The sequence below is a fragment of the Hippoglossus stenolepis genome, chromosome 22, assembly GCF_022539355.2.
Source record: "Hippoglossus stenolepis isolate QCI-W04-F060 chromosome 22, HSTE1.2, whole genome shotgun sequence".
Classification (NCBI taxonomy): domain Eukaryota; kingdom Metazoa; phylum Chordata; class Actinopteri; order Pleuronectiformes; family Pleuronectidae; genus Hippoglossus; species Hippoglossus stenolepis.
In genome coordinates, this window is record NC_061504.1 from 12,595,778 (window position 1) to 12,619,119 (window position 23,342).

Genomic DNA, 23,342 nt, shown 5'->3' on the forward strand with positions numbered 1-23,342 from the left:
AGGGGGAGTTAAACGCAGAGTCACAACCTTACAGATCTTCTGACACAGACAACAACACTAACAACAAACTTTCTGTGGCTGTTACAGGTTTGTTAGCATGTGTAATTTTTGAGAATAATTCATGGATTGTGATAAAAACAAAATCAGACATGTTTAGAGGACTGATATCTATGAGTATGTACAATTTGGTGCAGCTTGATTGTTAGGCCTTGGCGAAACTAAGTGCCATTCAAGTTTTATATATCTCGATTTATATCAGTATATCCATAAAAAACCTAGTCACTACAAGTATTTAAGAAGATTGGGACAATGTGGAGGAACTTAAAGATATTTAAAGTCCAAAAGAGGCAGGACAGAGGTCAGAGGCAGATAACATTACCATGAGAAAAGTATAAGGAATAAAAATAAATGATGCAAAAAGATATTAAGCTAAGGGAGCATTGAAGATAAGTTATCAACCTGTCCTCTCTCCCATGCACGACTGTCCTTGGCAAAGTAGATGACGGGCGCTGATCGCACATGTGAGCGCTCGAGCATGAGATTGAGTCTCATCATTGGCCCATCGAGCTGAAATGGCCTGAGTGTGGCCCTTTTAAAATGGCCACGTGTCAAAAGGACGCGAACATTAGCATAGAGAGTGAAGCCTGATGGTGATCCAATAAACGATCATCAGCTCAAATGTGATTAATCCAAACGAGGACAGCAGCAGTAACGTGCGCATCTAATCACTGACTCAGCGACAAAGCGAGTTGACTTACATGCCAGTGTCGGTCGACTCCCAATGGCCAGTTTGTAATAATGCAGCGCTTCAGCAGAGCGCTCGTTCTCCTGCAGCAGCAAGCCTCTGATACAGAAAAAAAACACACACAAAAATGTGAGAAACACCACAATCTACACAACAGGGGATTTGTCTTTCCATATTAAAATCTGTAAAAGTAAAGGAAGCGTTGACCGACATGACAGCGCATCAAAGCGACGAGGGGGGGGATTTTGGGTGAAAGCTAAGAAATAGAAAAACACAGTATCCTTTAACCCGAGAATACCAGCGCATACCCCGAACATACCCAACCATCCATCATGTTCAAATAGAGCCTCTGTTTTAAAGAATGCGAAAACACCATAGTTTGGTTTCCCCCCTCGCTCTGTGTTGCTCTGCCAGCTTCCTGACAACCCGTAACTTGAGAGGGAGCGGAGGAGTGGGGGAGAGAAAAAACAATGTCAGCGTGAGAGCGGGGTGGGGGGACACAGGTCCGCTGCAAGGGTTTGACACCTCGCGACGCAGGATTGGAAGCGGGCTCTGCGTTCCCCCACAGGCCCGGCAAACCGCGACTAATCAAATCAACGGCAGAAGGTACAAAGAGCCACCGGGGACACACACACAGGAGTTATTTTCCCTTTGTCACGCTCTTGCATCACGCCTCACACACTTGCTTCTCAGATCTATTTTTGTGTTTGCCTTCATCCAAGTTTTTGCCGTCTGCCACTTGATTCCTCGTCGTCTATTTATTCCCGCCCTTTCTTGTTTCTGCCTCTGCGATCTCGAGTTGATGGATGGGAGGGATCAGAGCTCTTTTAGTTTCGAGCAAGAAGGAGGCGAAGCGGCATCTTAAACACTCACAGGTTGTACAGCATGTCGGCCATGTTCCCTCGGTAGTGCAGAGCGTTCCTGTACGCCTTCTCCGCCTCCACCACCTTGCCCTGGTTCTTCAGGACGTTTCCCAAGTTTCCCCAGGCTGCAGGAGAGGAGTCAGACAAAAGTTGGACTTTCAGAGGAGAAACACAATGTTGGTGTAAAACAAACAACTGCAACCTGTTATTTAAATCACAAGTCATGATTATTTACTCATGTGCATGGCTATACTGCTTAATTTCAATAGATATTTTATGCTATAAAATATGGGATTACAACCCATACTGCAGCCAGCCACCAGGTGGCGATCAAGACTCTTTGGCTTTACCTTTGGGAGCTGTCATGTCGTCCATCTTTATTTACAGTCTATGGCTAAAATGCAGACTGAATTGAAAACATCTGCAGTCAGGAAATACAAAAGGTATCGATGTTAGTATAATGTTATACTGAATAATAAACCTGCACTATTTACTGTTTTTGTATGCTGGGGAGTGAGAGTCTGAGCTTTTGTCTCACAGGGATCAGTTTTGCCTGAATATTTGAAACTGTCCACTTTTAATATGGACACCTGACGTTGTAACATTATATATGAGACGGAAAATGTGGAAAAGCTCAACTCTCCTTTAAATGACTCTATCAAAGTCAGTGGGCTGAGCTGTGTCGCAGATCTCCAAGCGGAGATGGTAAATTCTGTTATTTTCTTGCCGACTTCGCCACATCTTCACATCTTTCAGGATCAGAAACGAGCTCGACAACAGCGAGTTTCAGAAGACACCTTGTGTGGGGATATGCATAATCACAAGGGCTGGGTATTGTTTGAAATTCGTACAGAACTTTTTTCTATCCAACTAAAATAGAACAAAACTTTCAAATGAAACTTTGCCATCAGTATTTCTTACCAAAATGCATTGTATCTATCTTTTGCAAAGCAGATGCTTTAAATCATAAATCTATGGTGTTTTAAATCCATTTTTACAAACTCAGTGGGGATGTTTACTCTGTTTTGCATCCTTAAAACAAAACCATACGCGACTTATAAAGACATTGCTGCATAGAAACTATTGCTCTTAAACTCCACAGGGTATCTTTCTAAGTTAGGGAAGCTTATGTGAACACAGTCACCGTGGGGCAGCTGTGGCTCAGGGGGTAGAGTGGTTCGAACCCCTTCTCCTCCAGTCCACATGCCAAAGTGTCCTTGGGCAAGATACTTAACCCCAAATTCCCCCTGATGGCTTTGCCGAAGGCGCGAGAATGAGGAAGTGCAGTATTGTAGCGCTGAAAGAACGTGTGTGGTAATGGATGAATGTGGCTTGTACAGTAAAGCTCTTTGAGTGTTCGATAAGTCGACAAAAATGCTAAATAAATACAAGTGCCTTGTTTCAAACCAGCAAGAATTTTGCTCCCAGTTTTCAGGGCTACACCCGAGATCACTCAGAATCCCCCCCAGCCCCGCTGAGAGCCGGGTGTCCTCCTCTTACCTTTAGCAGGATTCACACTGATCCCAGACTTGTAGAGATTCTCCTCGTTGCTCCAGTCCCTGTTTCTCTGAACAGTTCTGAGTCCATTCAGCAGCACTAGTCCCGCACAGAGACACAACAGCACGGCCCTGCAGCCTCTAGTCCTTAGTCTCACATACACTGTCCTGGCACCTGCAGCCACCAGCAGGCAGAAGCCGATACTGGGAATGTAGAGTACCCTCTCTGCTACTACAAAACCTACGTAGAAGAATAGGTTGGTGGCGGGGATGAAGGGCAATGACATGATGCTTAATGAAAACAGCACCAGGTTTTCTGTCGGGGGCAGGGACGTCCGCGGAGGACAGTGGTGAAGTCCAGCCGACCCGTTCAGGGTGGTCTTTGGCGGCCCCTGGTCTGTGTTATGGTTTGTGTCAGGAGCGTGGTAACCGTTCCCGTTGGTGATCGATTTCCCATTCGCTACATGGGCTTTCCCATTGGCCTCATTCACTTTGGAGGTGGGGCCACGAAGGCCAAACAAAGCCAGGAGGATCAAACCACCGTAGAAGGCAACAGTGTGAAGGTTCCTCCAGTCGGCCAAGGATCGGACCAAGGGCACGGCGTCCATGGACCAATCGAAGCTGAGCTTGTCGGGGCAAAGCAGGAGCCAGGCGTTGACGGCGGGCAGGTGCAGGAAGGTCAGCGTGCGAGTGAGGAGATGTGGCGAGTCGGCGGCGGGGTTGTCGGAGTTGGAGAAGTTGGGAGGCTTGTTGCCCATCCAGTAGAGACGGGCCGACAGCAGGATCAATCCCCAGGAAGCCAGCAAACCCAGACTCAGCAAAACACTGATGTTCTTTCTCTGAAAAGGACGAGAGAGAAAAAAGTCACGCTAAAGGAAAACACCTAAATCAACATTTTTGGCCGAGGCAGCAGTTTGAGCACCTGAAGTTGTTTCCGTTAGAGAGCTATTTTTTGATTTCTGTCAAGTTTCTCGAAATCTGGATCTGAACAGCAGCTCTCCTATAAGTTTATATTAAATCTTAGTGGAGCCCAAGATACTAAAACAGGCATTTCTGCCGTTGTGATCATGTGCATCAGAACGAGGATTTGGGGTCTGATTTAGAAATCCACCCTTTAAAGAAATAAAAAGAAAAAAAACCTCCCTAATTTATCATTTCAAAAAGTAATCTCTGGAATGTTTTCGATAGCTGTCTGGAGCTGAAACCGCACTCACGTACAATTATGCACTTCTCTGTGACACTGGCAAATTAAAAAAAGCACCGCAGCCAGAAACAACGCGCTGCTGTCGACTTGGAGAAAGTAAAATATGACAAATTGAAACTGGTGAGAGACGCACTGGGATTTGGACAGCTGTGCGCTCTAATACATGTCACTGTTTACATCAAGAAATAATAATCCTAATGGATAATGTCACATTGAAAGCGATGAAAAACATTGTTTTGGATTTGGTTTGCCAAGACGTCAGGAGTGTTTTATTAAGGATAACAAGGGAAAAAACTATAATAACAAAAATAAATCAACGTATTTCCATATAAGTGTGAAGTGAGGATTATTTCTATCATTTCTCGTGTATTAGTAATCCTCCCTCCCTTCAGTTTTGATCTAGTTGGGGTCAACTTTGAAGTAAATATGAAGCATGAGAGCTTTTCCCTTCCTAAGTCCTTCCTCGTTGCCTGTCAGAGTTGCAGCGAGTGTGACTGGTAATCAGCTTAGGGCCGTATTGTGTTGGTATGTAGATGCTGTTTACATCTCATAAGAGCATTAATTCCCGAGCATGATCGCCATTAGGTCCTCTGTCACGCAACACCTTTCACCCCACTGTCACACGCCGGGACTGAATGGCCTCTTTTAAAAACAAGCCCTAAGCTCAAAATTATGTTAAACTCCTATTGATACATACTTGGAGTGAGATGGAGAGAGCGTTTGGTGGGTTACTCAATAAAATAAAACTAAAATCTGCAGGAAAATATCTTAGATTCCAACCAGCTCCCGAGGGCCAAAAGTATAATTCCTTTCATTTGCTTCACATTGGGCTGTATTTCTGCCAGTTACAGTTGCTGGGACGTGATGACATCCTTGACCTTTGGACCTTTGGACATAGCCTTGTTAGATTTCATGTTGGTCTCAGCAGGGAGAGCCATGACGTTGTTTGTTTGCTTTCCTGTCTGTCCCATTTCTTCAATACCACATTTAGACATTGATACTTTCTGAAATCCATTACTGCTGAAACTTGATTTGAAACTTAAACATTAAACACTGATGTCACATGGGCAAAGGCTTATTGTTGGAGACGGACTGGTGCAGTCTTGACCAAAATAAAGGCTTGTTATTCATGTTCCTGTGTGTAAACATGGACGATGCATCTCCACTTCCTCCCACTATCCAGAAATGAAGCCAAAATATCCCCGTTCACGACGCCGCCATCTTGTGCATGGCGTTTCACTTCGTCTTTAAAACAACTAACAAATTATAACCAAACTTGCCCGAAAAATAGAGAACTTGGACATAAATCAGTGTAATAACATGAACTTTGACTTCTTAGTTTAGTCCATGTCCCATCCATTAACAAGGAGGAGGTGCCATCGAGATGCTTTGGCTTCACCATTGGGGCGCCGCCATGTCGTCTATCTTTAAGCTTATTTACCTTGTGGATTAAATACAACATAACATCATGAGTGATGATCAGCGATGCTGCTCACTTCCTATGTTCTGGGGCCATTTATTCTTTCCGAGCGCATGAACTCTGTTTGAACCTGTCCTGGGTCCGAGCTGCATCTGCAGGTTTGCATCCTCTAAGTGCTGTTTAAAGTGCGAAGTATTATTACACAGCACAGGACAAGTTTATATAATAGCGGTCAAGTAATAAATGGCTTTGATATAACTGATAATCACCATCGGAACCGCTATAACTCAGACTGTGGATCTTGTATAGCCCTACTTTTAGATTATATCGCTCCATAGAGTTTACCCTAATATCATTCGAATTCAAATTGTGTATAATCTGCTTTATACGAAAGGCACAAAAGGCAGATACAATCGTTTTGGTGCAAAAAGAAAGAGCTTTTATTTGTCTCATTAGTAAAAATTTGACTGAAATATTCTCTCTCTTACAGAGTAAGGTCATGTGCGCACTTCCAAGAACCATAACACCAGTTATCCGACCCCATAACCCATGTCGGGATTAGAATAAGAGGGTTTGCGTTGACTCGCCTGACCCCTGGCTCCAGTTCAGTGATTGATTTCTCCAGAGCTGACACGGAAAAGCTTGTTTCTTGAGCAGGCTAGATGAGGTGGGAATAACAGGCACAGCTAGCTATAGAAAGCCAGAGCCCTCTTTGAATTGGGAACTGAGCAAGGAAGAAAACAGGATATTGATTTGGAGGCTGAAAGGTGGTGCACAAAGGATAAGAGAGTCTCTCTTACACAAAAAGAGGGGGTGTGCTTATTGATGGATGAGCCCATATTGCCTGTCAGCCGAGGAAACTGTCTGAGAAATCCAATTCTGCTTGGTTTCAGAAGATAAGCCAATTCCAGCAAGAGAGTCATTTGTGGTATTTAGGTGAATGAGCTTCATTCTACCCCTCGCTGCCTTGTCTAGTTCCAAATCGCTCTTTAATTGAGTTCCTGATCAATCACACCCCCACACACACTGACATACACACTGCAGATGAGTCGGATTCAGCTTTTTTAAAAGCTATTTTATGATTTCACAGTCAGCAGTAAACAGTAGTTTTCAAGGCAACATAACTTTTTAATAAGTTTGTTTTTTTGCGCAGACGGCCCAAAAGTTTGGTCAGGAAAATCTTTTCTTACTTATGGAGATCACGATGTGCTTTGTCTGTCACTTGTTTCATTACCTCACTTGACTGCCTAATGCCATTCTGACATATATCCTTCACCGATTAAACTTCATAGTAAAAAGTACATGCACTTGAACATGTGTATCAAACTAGGGTGTTGGTACCCGACAGAACCTGCTGGGACCCGGGTTGGGTTCCGAGAAACACTTTTAAAATAATATTTGGGTTCGGTCAAGTCGGTTGGAGTATCTACTTGATATTTTTACACTGCACATGCCTGTGATCAAGGAAAACATTGGGCAGGTCGGGTTCGGACACCAAAAACAGAAAGACTGTCGGGTTCGGTTAGTTTCTCTGGATACAAAATTGCAGCCCTCAACTCGTATTTTTCTTCTTCTTCAAACTTCTGGAAATGTGTAATGTCATATTATAAGTTTTGGCTTGTTACAAAATTAAAAATACACCCCCGAAAGAATAAAATGGGGGAGAGACAGGCCAGATTTCTCTATTTTCAGCTTCACTGCTGTCTGGTTTAAATCGCTGAGAGCTAGTTCCAGCTCCGTCCGTGGAGATTCTCAGTCATCCAAGAACAGATGAATCGAGGGCAACTGGACTTTGTCGTCGACGCTTCAAGACTTTCACCTCTCAGCCAAGCGTCTTCAGTCTTTAAAGAATTGAATCGGTTCAGTTCCAGCTATGATTGATTGACCTTCCCGAGATCTGTATGTATCCACGGAGCACACGGTGGCACGATTCCCAGCCAGCTGCCGACCGTTACATCCCGTCCGCTCCAAGCCTTTAAACCTAACACTCTTCCACATATGTATCTCCTCCACTCTGGATTCTCATTTGGAAATTCTTCGTCGATTTCTGTGGCTTTCCCTCAACGACTCTTTTTTTTTGACTCTCTTTCAGTTTATTATCCACTTTCTTTATTGAATCAACCATTCTCTCATTCCCTCCGTCGCTCTCCCTCTTTCCACATATAAACACACAGCATTGAGCTCTCGAGGCTTCATCTTTTACCGGTGCTATTCGTTATGACTTTCTTTCACTTTATTAAACCCAGAAGTGTGTGGTCTGACTGTTGATACTGAAGCTCGCAGTGTGTTTAAAACATGTCTGAAGAACCAGCAGGATACGGCTGACTTCATATGTGCACTGTTTAAAGCCGCTGTGGACTGACGCAAGACAGCGGGGGAACGGTCTTCCGGCCTTTTCTTGTAAAGTCGTGTCCAATTTGAGTGGCTCATAACTCTTTCCAACCTACTAGGCTGATCATGCTTGGGATTTTGTGTTGACTACTACCTCTTGTTATCCTCCAATTGATTCACCTTAATGATAATTGATTCAATTTCTTCTCATGAATCTAACGAACCAACCACAACTGCCAGCTATTCTTTGAGTTAAAGTTGCATTGGGAGCCGAGTGTGGGGCCGTTCTTTCTCACTGACATGTGCATGGAAAGGTCTCTCAGCGTTTTGGACACGGTGTGTTTGTGCAGCACTCATCCAGCAGTGCTCATACTTGATGCATTAAACTGTGATGAAAGGTACAACGTGGGGCATGCGTCCAGTTCTTTTTCCAGCTCACTAATGTGCTCAGCATTCCCCCCCGACTTTACCGCAACTCACCCGCGGCCACCAGACAGCGGCATGTCTGGCCGTGTGAGGGCTGACTTTGATCTAGTGACCCAATTACTGCATTCTTCCCCCTCCGATGACTTTATATAAAGATGGACATCATGACAGCTCCCAAGAAAAAAATGTGACCGCCCCCCGGTGGCTGACTGCTGCACAGGTCATAAACCCCAACTCCTCCATGTTGACATATGAGACACAGACCTTTAAATATTTGTACGAATTTTGGATGGATGCATTTATACCTTTTCAACGACTGTTTGGAACGTGAGCAATTCGATTTCAGTCTGTCTCGAAGATTTCTTGGAACTATTGCCACTTTAATTCAAACACATTTTTCTTTTAATTGCGTGTTTTTTGTGTTTAATCTTTTGTCAACAAAGAAGTAGCAAAGAACAAATTTCATGGCATGGTGCAACACCTGTTATATTGCACATATGACAATGAAGACTCACGACACTTGAATATTGACCTTGGCATCTTTTGAGATTGGATAGTTGTCAGATTCGTCAACGAGAAGTTGCTGCTGCTTCATGGCATCTGTTTTGAACTCTCTGCTGACTTTCTCATGACAGTTGATGGATGCACAAATTGACTAGAGCAGCCTCTTCCAGGCTTTTTGGGAGCGTTGACCACAGTAATGATAAACTCAAGCAAACCCCTTTTGACTGACTCTGACTTGGCACAGTAAGTGGTTTCAGATAGGAATAAAAACATGTTTTGCATGAGGTATGAAAGGAATGAACTCCTGTCTAAAGACCATCCATCAGAACTAGTAACGGAGGCGATCATTTCACAGCCGAGTGCTTCTTCTACAGGATAATTGGCACAACATTCATCGAGCCATCAGCCGGTCACACTGCGTCTGCAGCGCTCATTGAGACAAACGAGGAGGAGGGCCCATAACGCTTAAAAGTGCAAACCGGAGAGGACACTGTCAGATCCCTCCATTAACTGAGTACCTGTGGTAAAAAGCTGTCATCCGTCATTTGGCTGCAGGTGACACAAATCCGAAGGTGTGGAAATTTGGAGGAATAGGAAGAAAGAGAAAAAGTCCTTGTTTTTCTTTGAGGAACTATATTTAATTTACACATTTGATCTGATCTGATTTATCCTTAAAACCAACAAAAGAAAACTACTGTATGCCTCTGGGCTCTGTCTAAACCCTGGAGCGTGTTTGTTACTGACAAACTAAAAGTAGAAAGAACAAAGACATTATGTTCTTATGATCATGGCATATAAGTCTCATTTCGCTTTCTCAATTTACTGCAGAGCTAACGCCGCATCTTCCTTTGTCCCCCATCTATCACTCTCTAACTCTGCCCCTGTCCTTCGTCGTCCCATTCGGAATCTCATCTCGGCCTGATTAGGGAGTTAATAGGATGAGAAATTGGGTGCAGGTCTGAGCACATCTGTCCCTCTGTTACACAGGAGCTGATTTGCATTTCCTTATTGTTTGCGGCAGAGGCCAGGTAATGTGATGAGGAGGATTTTTCATTTTGAAAGAAATGGAAAAAACCCTGAATAGAAAAATATTGCGCTCTTATGTTTGTTCTCGGCCGCGAATGTTTGCACTCGCTCCACCTGCTATCCAATCCGGCAGCGACTGATCGTGCCTCATTGGCAGAGTCTGACACAGGAGACGCCAAGTGGTCCGTTCCCAAAGTGCTTTTAGGGCTCAGTGGGTGAGAGAGACGGAGAACAGATAAAGGAAAGGAAGTGAGGGCATAGTTTCCCTCTCTCTCGCTTGTTCTCACTCAATATCCCTCTCGCTCGCTGTGTTCCCATGCGTCCCGCCACGTCTGGCTCGTAATCGAGGAAACAATTGCCCTCGCGCCTGGCCCCGGCACGTAACGAGCTCCCCACCAAGATAACCGTGACTGGGGCAATACGGGAGGGCATCGCCAGGGTGATAAACGAGCCAGATGTTAGTGGTAGCGGGGGGGGGGCGCTGGGAGGTTGGCAGCAGGACTTTGACGGGCTGGCACAGGGATCCTGGCCAGGGTTATTGTGTCTGGGCACAGGGGTGGAGGCTGCTTGATGATATCCCCCGCTCTGCTGCATAATAAATACACGGGAAAATGTGATTTTCTGACGAGCACAGAGGGCTGATGAAATCTTTCCCAGTGTAATGCAACAGACTGGAACACGCGGGGCTCGATGTCTGACAGGTTGTGTATGAAGAGGCAGATGGTATAATGGGGAAAGCCTGATAATACGATGCAATCGATACAAGTACTACCTCTAAAGAAAACTGGAATTTATTAAATATATTAGGTTTTTCTTCTCTCTTCTTTTTGTTGACCTACAAAACTGAAGTTGAAATTCTAGTCAAACTTTCCAAAGATACAAGTGTAATATTTGATAAATCATATGTCAAAAGATCTTTATTTGCACAAAGCAGATTTCCCCTCAGGGGGATAAATAAAGGTTCATTTGAATCTTCATCTCTGTCCATTGGTTGGTTGGTTTGATTGTATGGTTGTGAACAGGTTTACACAAAAACTACTGAGCATTTTTACACAAAACCTGATTGAAGGATGTGGCGTGGGTCAGGGAAGAACTCATTCAATTTTGGTGCGGATCTTCCTTAACATTGTGAGTTTTTAATAAGGCAATTGTTGGGCCTTGGCAAATGCACTCTACTGGCTGACACCGTGATTTGTGAGTTTTGCTGCGAACATTGAGGTTCTGAAGATCTGAATTAGTTCGAGATGGTATTCTGTATTTTTACATAGTACCCTGAATCTGACTTATATGATTCTATGCTGTCTTTTAATGTCACGTTTGTTTACATCAGACCGAATGCAACAGGAATTGTCATTGTATTTGAGTTCTACTGCTTTACTTTATGTCAAGATTGTGTCTCAGGAGCGTTTGGAAATTCAACAAATACATAGTTGTCTTCATGCCACAGTAATAATAACTTTCCGTTTAGTTTCCACTGTGTTTTAAATTATTATTTCAAGAGAAAACACAAGAGATAGCATGTGATGTCGTTTTATTGCATCATACTGTTTATCTTCTCTCTGGTTTATATATATTTTATAAATGAGTAACATCTGTTTTACCCGCTGCGTGGCTACTCTAACATGATTTACTAGAATACAATTTGAAAGACAGGTGTTGTGTTGCATCGGCTAAGGTCTGGCGGTTGTGAAAGCACACGTGTGAGTCATTCCCCGGCACCGAGAAGCAAACACACCACGACTCCTTCCCTCTGCCCTGTCTGATCTCTCCTGGCTGCTCGCCGCTCTCGCCCCTCACCACCGGGTTGCAGATTATCGTTCTGCCAGAAACGACTCCTGGAGAAGCCCCCCCCCCCTCGGGTGCGGTGAAGCCTTGAACGACCGTAGGTACAATGATTTAGATGCAGGCAGATCGTAAATAACGCGCACACACATGTTTGAAATAGGCGGAATTTACAAGACAAACTTCCATAGGACAACGAAAATGTGTTATTCACAATTACATCACAAAACCTTGCAACAAACAAAGGTATTTATAGATGTTTTCACAAGCACAGACCTCTATAAAAAGATCCCTTACACACAAACACACACACACACACACACACACACACACACACACACACACACACTCAGAGCCAGACTGTCCTTGCTCCGTAAACCCAAGGGGACTTTTTATTACGCTGGTTGTTCATTTTACGAGGGGCCATCATGTTGGCTTAGGAGCTGTTTCTCTAATCAAATGTGGAGAGTCTGCACGAGGAGGCTTTCCACTCAAACACTGATTCCCACAATCAGACGAGTCACCGCACCAAGGTTGTCCTCCTCGGATAACTTCAGTTTGGAGGAGAAAATGGAGTCCCGCAGAGATCTCCTGCAGAGGAAGCATATTGTGTGTGTGTGTGTGTGTGTGTGTGTGTGTGTGTGTGTGTGTGTGTGTGTGTGTACATTTGGACAGCTAGCTCTACGAGTGCACTAACGCTTCCCCCAGAGTCGGGTGTGTTATTGTTTTTCTGCTCGTACCTCTACGTCACCTCGAAATAGGAAAAACAAGTCACCCCCGAAAATAGCTTTTCCTGCCACGAATGAACGGGTTCAGACACAAAATGAGGCCCAGATGCTAATTTCATTCCAAGATTTCCTTGCATTAATGCATATCTGTGTACCGCAGCAGATTGAAGTGTGTGAGGAAGTGGGAAACTTCCCTCCTGTGCATTCAGTTACTTCCTGTTTGCACATGACAAATGCTTTTCATGCACAGGCCCTGTGGTTTGCACAGGCGAGCAGCTTTTCTAATTACACACCTGACAAAATGCAAACCGTTTCCACACAAACACAATTATGTTCAGTGCGAACAAAAACGCTTAATCTGCCAGGGAGGAAGCATTAACAGCTGGCTGAGGTCTGCCTCTGAGGTAAGGAAGAGGAAACAGGAGTTGTGGAGATGCCAAGGCGAGCGACGGTGAACAAACGCAGCAGCCCTGGCAGCATGCATCCATTTACCTTTCCTAACAGGAGGAGAAGAGCCTGGCGAAGTCGGAGCCTCTGGAACACAAAGAGGTCGTAAACAGCCGACACGGCCAGCACCGTCACCCCCTGCTCCTTCCACAGCATGCTGGCTGCTGCACACCACAGGCTCCCCAGCATCCAGACCCAGCACCAGGCAGCTGACGTGCCGCCGCTGCATCTCCTGGTCTCGTGGGCCCCTCCTGGGTCCCTGCGAAGTCCACAGTGTCTCGCGTAACAGAGAAGGGACAGCAAGAAAAACAAAGCGGCGCCGACGTCCGCCCTGCCCACCACACCGGACACTGCTTCGGTGTGGACCGGATGAGAAGCGAAAAGGAGACCGGCCAGCAGGCTCCACAATCCTCCACCCAGGAGCGGGCGGCTGAGGGCCGTGAAGAGGGCCGTGACCAGGCCGTGCAGCACCACGTTCAGCAGGTGGTAGCCCCAGGGACGCAGGCCATGCAGGGTGTAGTTGAGGCGGAAGGAGAGGGTGCAGAGCGGGCGGAAGGACTTGTGGCTGCCGCTGTGTGTGAGCAGGGTGCCCCAGAAGTCGTCGTACAGGATGTTGGTCCACGGAGTCTCAGGGAGAAGGTCCTGGTTGGTCTTGATAGCTCGGCTGGAAGAGCAGAAAAATCTATTAGTGTTACAGTAAGGTAAAAAATCATCAGGTTACAACATATTCACTATAACTCAGTATATAACTAGAATGGCATTCAGAGAGCTCATACCTCTGCCAAGGCTCAACAGTCCATAATATAAAACCACATTTAAATTCAACAGGTCCAGATTTTTATCTGCACCAACTTGCACACGCTCATAAATATCATTCCCCTTAACATTGTCAGATTGTTTTCTTCAAGATCCATAAATCATCAGGAATTTTTTTTTTTAAACGCCATCTCGCAATGTTACAGAAAGTGAAAAAAATAATGATAATCCGTGCACCAAAATTGGATGGGTTCTTCCCTGACCCAAGACGCATCCTTCCAGCGCTTTTTGTGTTATGCTGCTTGCTAACAGACGAGCAAACGTCAATGAAACCATATCTGAGGTAATGAATAGTTTAATGTATTTTTGAATATTTATGTTTTTATATTTGTGTTTCTGCACAGTTGCATGCTGCGGATTAAAATGACTCTGCAAACGGGGCGAGTCAACCAGCTCAGTGAAGTTGTGAACCATAAAATAAAAAAATAAACTAAAGTTCAAGTCGCTATAAAGCTTCGTAAAGCTGAGACGCTCAGTGGAGGCAGATGACATTTTATTCCACCTCATAATAAACCACCCCTTTCAAATACAAGTACTCCTGTGGTCATTTGTTATTATTAAGAAGCAGCGTTACGCTCAATATAAACGTTGTAAAGTATTTTAACATATGAATCTGTAATTTTCAAATAGAATCATCCTCCTGCATCTTGACACACATATGGAAGAATGTTCTCCATCCTCCTAATGATCCCCGCATAAGTGAAATTGAATAGACAAATGCAATGAGTACGCCAAATGTAATAAACAGACCGAAGTTATTGAAGACGCAGACATGAGCTCTCACACACACACACACACACACACACACACACACACACACACACACACACACACACACACACGCATGCACATACGTCACAGTGTACCTGTGCACACACAAATGCACAGGTGGCGTCACGCCCCGGAGGCTGCTGTGGATTCTCATAATTAGTGGATCATTACTGGAGACATGAGCTGCGTTCATACACACACACAGACACATACACATACACATTCACACACACACACAAACACACACACATACACATTCACACATGCAACAAATGAGCTCACCACAGGGATTAAGAGTGATGAATGGGGAGGCAGCTACAACGATTGAGCAGCCGTGTATAGGAGAAGAAGAATCTCCCACAAGATGTAAAATAAAGCACAAAAACAATTGGGAATTTGGCGTTGGTATTACACAGGGCCGGTCAATAATAGAAGATATATTCATATATTTGCAGATAATTTCCCCTGAATCTGAAACTGGTGCCAGGGAGGAAACCAGCACACGTGAAACAAAGAAAGCAAAAAGGGAAGCAGTGTGGTGAAAAGAGAGTTTTGTGTTTTCTCATTGTTCGGAGTATTTTGAACTGAATGGGTGAAATGCAAAGAGAACACTGCACTCAGCTGTGGGTAATTCCACCAAACCAGTGGACGCTAGATTTGAGTAGTTACAGGAAACTAAAATAATTTGAGATGGCCTTAAATGTCCAGGTTACTTTTAGGAAGTTTAACAGAACGGAATCTGAAGTTTTTCTAAAGTCATGTTTTCCATTTGTCAGGTGAATGGTAATGCAGATTTTTTTTTAGATGTTCTACAGTTGATCGTTGACTAACACTGAGACAAATGATCATCATCTCAGTTTCCAGCAGGTATCAGGCTTCTGCTGCTCTTATTAAGCCTCGAACTCTAATCTTATAATTGCCCAAAAAATTGCTTTTCTCATCTCCATGCATTCATACTGGAAAAAACGTAAAACTGATTTTGCAACTGGAAGAATTCACATCAAGGGGTCGGAACAACAATTCGGAACCTTTAGGTACAAGCTGCCGAGTCGCTGACGTCATCACTCATAATAAATCAGTTAATGAGATTTTATCAGTCTATATTTTATTTCCATGTTGCCACATGACAGCTCGCGTTACGTGGCAACCTCCCCCCCCCCTCAGGTTTTGATTATTATCAGCACCGTTTGTGTTTGAGCATGTCGCAGCACAGAGGGAGAAGGAGCGCGACAGGGGGGCGAGCCGAAGACTTCCTTTGTCTAGAGATTGTAACTCAGAGCTGAGAGCGTAGAAAGAGAGATTACAGCCTGTACAGTACATAAACCAGAAAAGGAGGAGGAATAATAAAAGAAAAATGGGCAGAAAATGGCACGTACAGTAAACCTGCAGACCTGGTGTCAAAGTGATAATTGCTCAATGAATGATCCCTCGTTTCATTTTTTAAATGTGTTTTCCTTCCAGCCCTGTCATCGCAGGAGCTGTAGTAAATTCCTCCTTTTCCCAGGATTGTTCTGCATCAGAGAAAGGCCGGTGTGTGTTTCTCCGGCTCTGCAGCCAACGTGGAACTCTCCCTCGTCCGATTATTTCTACGGGGCCAGCGCATGACATCATCCAGTTTACCAACCTCTTCCTCTTTTACTGTAGTTCCACCGTGAGCTGTTACTCATGAAAGGTTTAACGGTCCCGCCACAGAGGGACCGAGGGACGGATACATGAGCAATAAACATGCAGTGAGATGTAATAATTATCAACATTGAAAGTTTTATCACTGCTGGATTTACTTTGAGTGTAATGTCCTGAGAGAATAGAGGCTTTGCCAGTGTCGCATTACGACAAGACTCTTGTAACTTTTAACTTCACCGCTAAGTTTTGGCTGAAGTGCCTGGAAATTCAAAATAAGGCCTTTTAGAAGGCGCTGCTGGGAGGCGGGGCTAAGACACGCCGACCTATCACACATACGACATGACAATGCACATAGGGCTGTGGCTCAGGGGTTAGAGCGGTCGTCCTCTAACCAGAAGGTCGGTTCAAATGGCGTGTGCGTGAGACGGCCGAGCGCCGAGGGCACGGAGGGGCAGGGGAGGATGGGGGACGTCTCTGAATGGAAAACGATGTGGTGGTTTAGGGGTTTAGTTTCAGCATAAATTTGATTATGAGTGCAGCCTTCCAGATTTCCATTCACGCCACAGGTGGCCACCCACATTTGATTTGAGGCTGTTAACCTTTTCACATATCATGATATAAACGTCCCAAATGGTTGACTCTTAAGTTAGCATTAGCCCTGCAAAGTAAAAGACAGTTTGAAACACTAGGTGGCGTTATGAGCCACAGTCAACCCATAGATACTGTTTTTATTATAAATTTGGTATAAAAAAAAAAATTGAAACCAGCAGGAATGTCGTATAGTTTAGTTCACAGCTGACACATTTAACATTCAGTATCTCTTTAAAGGTTCAGTGTGTAGGATTTAGTGACACCTATTGGTGGAGTTGCATGTCACAGCTGAACACCCCTCACCTGAACCTCCCCTTCCTGCCTGTAGGAGAACCTACGCTGGCCTTCAGGTGTCCTACAAATTGAATGGGTTTATTCCAGGGCAATGAAAATAGAATTATTTACTCATGCCAATAAATCAATTTCACCTAAATCTCACACACTGGACCTTTTTAATTATCCTCAAAATTCACATGACATGTTTTGATGCATTAATGACAGAATAAATCTCTCATCCACCAAAAATTGCAATTGCGGCCTTTGTTTTCGCCCCTTTCTGTCCCCACGGGCCGAATAGACTCATTATCCAAATCCGAAACGTGGCTATATCCCCCCCCCCCACCACCCAACTCCCTCGTGTACCCTGGCATGACTCTGGTCTCAATACTCTCCGGTGATAAATAATTTAAATATTCAAATCAGCGCCAACCACTCATCTCCTCCCCTGTTCCTGGCCAGCACTGCACAGGATGAAAAGAATGCATTAGCCATGAGGGTTTGGGAATGGATTGAAAGTACTGGTGTGTGTGAGTGAAAATGTTTGTGTGTGTGTGTGTGTGAGGGGCCGAAGGAAGAAATAGTTACATGCAAAGTGTGCGTCTTTGTGTTTGCGAGATTGTGCACATGTGCGACGGTGTGTGCGTGCGGTGTGTGTGTGTGACAACGGAGGCAGCGCTGACGGCTTCATTGAGGCCTGTCGCTGCAGCGCCGCAGATAGAGTGGTCTCCCGGAGTGATTGCTCTTACAGAACGGGGGTCTTTTGTATTCAGCCACCGTATATGGGGCAGGCAGGCTGCGGGGGCACTCCATTCACAATCCTCAAAGTACAGGACGGGTTTGGGTCTTTTCAGTTTTTTTTTCTTCTTCTAGGGTGGGGGGGGGAGGTAAAATCGGAGGGATTTCCATCAGCCGCTGAAAGGAGACATTAGCGGTTGGGGATTTTTTTTTTTCTTCCTCTTTTTCGAGGTCCATTTGTAGAAGGGGGAGGTCTTCTTTCACCTGTCCACCGCTTTTGATGAGAAAATTGGCCGCGTCTCAGTGTTTGGGTTTGTGTCTTTTCAATATGCTAATGCTCCACTCCACTGCCTCCCCAGCAGTGATCTCACCACCAGTGATGTTCTCCTTCATGCACTGTGGCTGCCACTGGGGCCTCTTTAAGGGACCGTCAATACACGGAATGTGAAAAAAATATATAAGGGAGCGAGTGACATTTTCTGTGTGTTCTGATTGTGTGAATCAACGATGTATTGAAATATTTCATTACTAGTTTCTACATTAATCAGTTGTGCTCTTTTCATGTCCAGTGTAGAATATGGACACCCGGCCTGGGTTCAGACAACATTTTAGGAATGTTATTTGGGTTCGGGTCGGGTTCTGTCACATTAACTTATTCGGTTAAGCTCAGACGGAAAATTGAGGCCCGAGTCGCACTCTAGTCCAATAAAGAAAAGCAAAATATTTATAGAGTGCAGTTTTAGGAATAAGTCACCAACACTTATTGTTAATCAGCTCTATCAGGTGGATCAGTGGTCACCTCTGGTACAAATGCTGTCAGTTACTGAAAATTACTGAAAATCTTTATAAAATATATTCTGGCTGCACTTTCTGACATTAAAGACAATTAAAACTTCTAAAATAGCTTTTTTTACTTTGATTAACATAAAAGCATTATTACCTTCATCAAGCAGGTTATAAAAGCTCGTCAGCAGGATTATTTATTTGGCCTTTTCACCAATTTCCCAGGAAATTCAGGCATATTTAGGGGACTGATATCCATGTGTTTGTGCAAATAGGCTCCACTGAGTTGTTTGGGTTTGTGAGGGGGAAAAGCTCAGTTAAATAAAGTGATGTCAAGTTTTCCCACTCACCAAACATTTGAATCACAACTCCACGATTGTTGTGTGGTTGTTTGCTTATGTTGCCGGGCAGCTGTGAGTCACATCTGATCAAACCACACCCACACAGTCCAGATAATTATTATGTGAAACCTCTAAAAACATAACTAAGTTTATAAAACTTTAACTTTGATCACTACTGATTAAAGCAGGAGTATTTAACTAATACTGTAATTGAAACCAAATTGATTGACTCAGGGAAAACACACGTCCACAGAATATTATGTAAACACTGTGTTCCGAAGCAATTCCTACCCAGGAACAAGCAAATCAATTTAACACATATTAACAAATATAAATGGAGGTTGCATCCTAATACCGCCCAACAAAGATAACTGTGTTGTGGTTGCTTCAAATTAAAACACCAGCGAACATGATTACATCCATTAATGAGCTCAAACATTAGACGACAACATGATAGGATTATTTCACTTTTCTAATAAATCCTGCAGTGGAATCACAGCCCACTGGAGTGTATCTGTGTGTGTTTATATCTCTCTGCGGACATCAGTGCAAAAACATGATTGCATGCTCTCTTGTATAAAAAAACCTCTCTGGCCTCTTAATCAAATGCACTAAGTTGTTTATCCAAGACTTCAGCTGCAGTTTCAATCACGTAGGCCCTGGTGATTATTCCCAGAGTCAACCCTCATGAGGCCGAGCCAGGGAGACATCATCTCTCTCTGTCTCTCTCTCTCTCTCTCTCTATCCCAACTCTCTCTCTCTCTCTCTCTCTCTCTCTCTCTCTCTCTCTCTCTCTCTCTCTCCCTCCGCATCTTACAAAAGAGTCGTTTTCTTAATTGCATCCGTGTAAAGTGCAGTTTACAGATTTCCGATGACACACAACTGTACCACACTTCCTGCCTCTCTGCACTCTGACTGAATAAACACACCTTTATAAATGAAAATGACGATATTAACTGTTTTGCGAAAACAACACACTTGAGCCTGATTTAACTCTAATAAACAGGAGCCAATAAACTGCATCTCTTAATCATGACGGGCTGAATTACAACACTTTCTAGCAGAGAGCGTCCCCCTGCTCCCTGACGCCAGTAATGAGATGGATCAGCCACTCATCACAAATACAGCACAATAAATGGATTAAGGTCTGGACATTATTTCGTGGATGTTGGTCCCCTCTTTCTTTTGCTGCTTTCTTTTCTGTTATGCCACATGTTTCCCCACCTCGTCCGTCTTTATACACGGTCCATGCTCCATGTCCCCCATCGTTCTCATTCCCTTCATTCTCCTCCTCTGCGCTCCCGTGTTTCTTTTGTCTTTACTATCTTCCTTATTATCTGCGTCTGCTTCATCTGCTCGCCAGGCTCTTCACAAGACACCTCGTCTGGCCGAGATCTATCACATTTCCAACTCTGAGAGCTAATTAAGCACACGGACAGAGAGCTGCAGCGGACAGGACTTCTCCTCACACACTGCAGATGTCGCCGCTCAACGTGAACACGCCACTGATGCTGCAGCAGTAACAGGAAAGCAGATGATTAAGACTGGATGAGGACAAAACTAATTCATATCAGCGCAGAGGAAGCTGAGGAGGCAGAGAAGCTGCCACTGGATAATTAAAATCTGCATGAATTATCGTGTGTGTGCACTTGTAATTACATGGTGAAGAAAAATCAACAGCAAAGCCAAGTGGTTGGTTTATGTGAGTTTCACGTCTCACGTCTGTCATAAGAAATCCAAAACAGCAGCGGGTGTGGGGCTTTACAACACACTGCACAAACAGCAGGACCACGACACAGAAGGAACCACATTCAAAGATAAGCCCGAACAAGTGACTGAACGGTGGACAGATATGATCTATTTTGATAATCATGTAATAAATGTTCTTGGACAAGAACCCCAAACATTCTTTTGTTCCTTCAATGTGAGTGTTTCCTCTGAATCTCTTGGGTTTATGTGCTTTTAGACAGATGACAGAATAAATCTTATCATCACTCGACATTTTATAGACTTAAGTGATTAACCAAGGAAAATAACCAGTGGATTAATTGATAATAAAAGGAATCATCACCCCTAACCATTTAAAGTCAGTCCAGGGGCAGATCCAGGGGTGGGGCCAGGGGGGCACTGGCCACAGCTGAAATCTGATTACCCTGAAGTAATCTTTTTTTATATATATTAACTAGTCACTTTTAACAATAAATATGACAATTTGTTATGATTTTTTTGTGGCCCCTTTATAAAAATCTTAGATCCACCATTGAACCAATCCATAGATAGTTTCTGCTAAACTCTAAGAAAGCCTCGACAATGCTTCTAATTGACTTGTCCTGCTATAGTAAAAAAGAAATTCATAATCTACTGACAATGAAAAGAAGCTATTGATTTCAATTTTTTTATCCAACGCACAATGATCTGTATTGGCAGGAGGCGCTCCACCATTTATTGATCCCCCCTCTCATTAAGATTCAGTCTCCCAGTTGCTGGCGGTGGTGGTAAAGTGTATTAAAGAGTGCGTCAGGGTCCACATCACCTCTGTGTTAATCCAATACTAACAGGATTAGAAAGTGATCATCGAGTGCATAGTTTCTGAGACATGCACGGAGGTCGGGGGTCAAAGAGTAATCTGATTTAAGCCTGAGTGTGTGAGCGTGTGTGTGTCTGTGTGGGCTCATACACTGCACCACACAATATGTATATGAGAACTTCCAAGTGCTGGTAGTTGGAAGGAAAACAACTGTTCAGGGCTTTTGTTCCCCGTGAACGCCACAGCTGGTCGAGGGGGATAAAAATCCCATAAATTTCACCTCAATGGTCACTCCAGCCGGGGACGTATTGTGCTGCACCACATGAGCCTTGCCAGCACGTGGAGATCTGCTCCTTTATTTTTTTCTCCCGGTCACAGAGGTACCTGCCCATCCATCATGGGTTAGGGTTGAACGATCGTGCGTTAAGCCATTATACGCTTTTCTGGCTGGGCCTGAGTGATTCATTCATTGGCTTGTTATCAGCCGCCGGTGTGTAGCAGCACGACGCAGGCAATGAGGAGGTGGCGATGAAAGAGTGACGTGTTGAGAGAAGCCAGAACGTTATGAATTCAGGGCTTCATGTATTTGTTCTGAGGAGCGGCTGCACTGGAGGCTACTCAAGACGTTTGCAGACAGGAAAATATCCGCAAAATTAGGTTCGGACATTTTCCGGAGTTATGCCTTTCAAACCTGCCCGACCCGAACCCAACAGGCATTCTGTTTTCTGTGTGTCTGAGGTTTTTTCCCGATTACAGGCACACGCAGCATAAAAAATCTAGTAAATTTGTTGGGATCGGGTATCCTCACTTTTGTATTCTTTGTAGTTTTTTTTGTGTCTGTCACGTGTTAAAAACTGCAGGAACACGCCCACTCTCTGACAATGAATTTTCCCGGAAATGTTCCAGCTGTATTGTCACAAGGGCAAGAAAAGTTACAGAAAATGTCAGGAGCAACTGACTCGGCCTGAAAGCAGCTTCACAGCCAATACGTAAAGACAATGATAAAATATTTCCTCATTTTTTTATCAACTAGTATCTGTTTAGTTTGTGTATCTGTAGGCTAAAGGGTCAGGAAGTGAGTATTAAGGGTGTGTTCAAACTTCATACGCCAACAACACCACTGGCAGAACAATACACCCTCCACAAGTGGCCCGGCTACTTTCCCACACTCCGTCCCACGCCACAGTGGCACGAATATGAGGGGGGGAGAGGAAAAATGCATAAATGTCCAGATAGCATTCATAAAACACTGACACACTGCCAGTGGGCTGCTGTGACAGATTTATGCTGCGCTGGGCAGAGGCTCTTCCCTTTCCCGATGTGTGAGAGTGAATTTAAATTAATTTGGCAGATTTCTATGCCCGGCTCAGATGTAATTATTTGTTTCTTTCCATCATTTGAAATGTGTGAGCAGTGATAAACTGCTCAGCAGAGCCGGCCACTGAGGACACCGAGGAAAAAAGAAGGAAAAATCTGGCAAGATTCTCGTCTTTTTCTTTTTTCTTTATAAATGTTAGTGAAAATAAACCTGAGACACAAGTGGATGAAACTTACTTTGTATTCGAAGCACTACCCTACATTTTTTTTATCTGCTCTTGCTCAGCTCACTGGATCTATCTCTTCATTGATTAAAAATAGCCTGTCCTGCTGCTCCCACCAGTTTTCCCAAGGGTGCAGAATAACCAGTAAGAAGTTTAGGGGGAAAAGAAACAGGCAGTTAAAAGACTCATGCAGAGGCTATTGTGAAAGAAACAGCAAATTACACAAAGCTGTCTATTTTAAGACTTTGCAGCAACAGAAAGTAAGATTATTATTTACATGAATCATTGTTGTAAAGAGGGTGTATATGTTGTGTACTATATGTGCATGTGTGTGTGTATTGCTGAGGTTCCTATTGTTGTAAA

The 23,342-nt window shown here is 44.1% G+C and overlaps 1 protein-coding gene across 2 annotated transcripts in view; it reads right to left on the reverse strand.

Annotated features, from left to right (window-relative positions):
* tmtc2a (transmembrane O-mannosyltransferase targeting cadherins 2a) overlaps window positions 1-23,342 on the reverse strand; it is a 54,315-nt gene that overhangs the window by 14,249 nt on the left and 16,724 nt on the right. For both annotated transcript variants that reach the window (XR_004694521.2, XM_035147019.2), the window contains exons 2-5: window positions 13,018-13,636; window positions 3,109-3,943; window positions 1,619-1,733; window positions 759-844 (exon numbers count right to left, since the gene is read on the reverse strand). Coding sequence is in view for 1 of the 2 variants with exons in the window: in XM_035147019.2 (XP_035002910.2) it covers window positions 759-844; window positions 1,619-1,733; window positions 3,109-3,943; window positions 13,018-13,636 (1,655 nt within the window). In the remaining variant the exon portion in view is untranslated. The remainder of the gene's footprint in view (window positions 1-758; window positions 845-1,618; window positions 1,734-3,108; window positions 3,944-13,017; window positions 13,637-23,342) is intronic.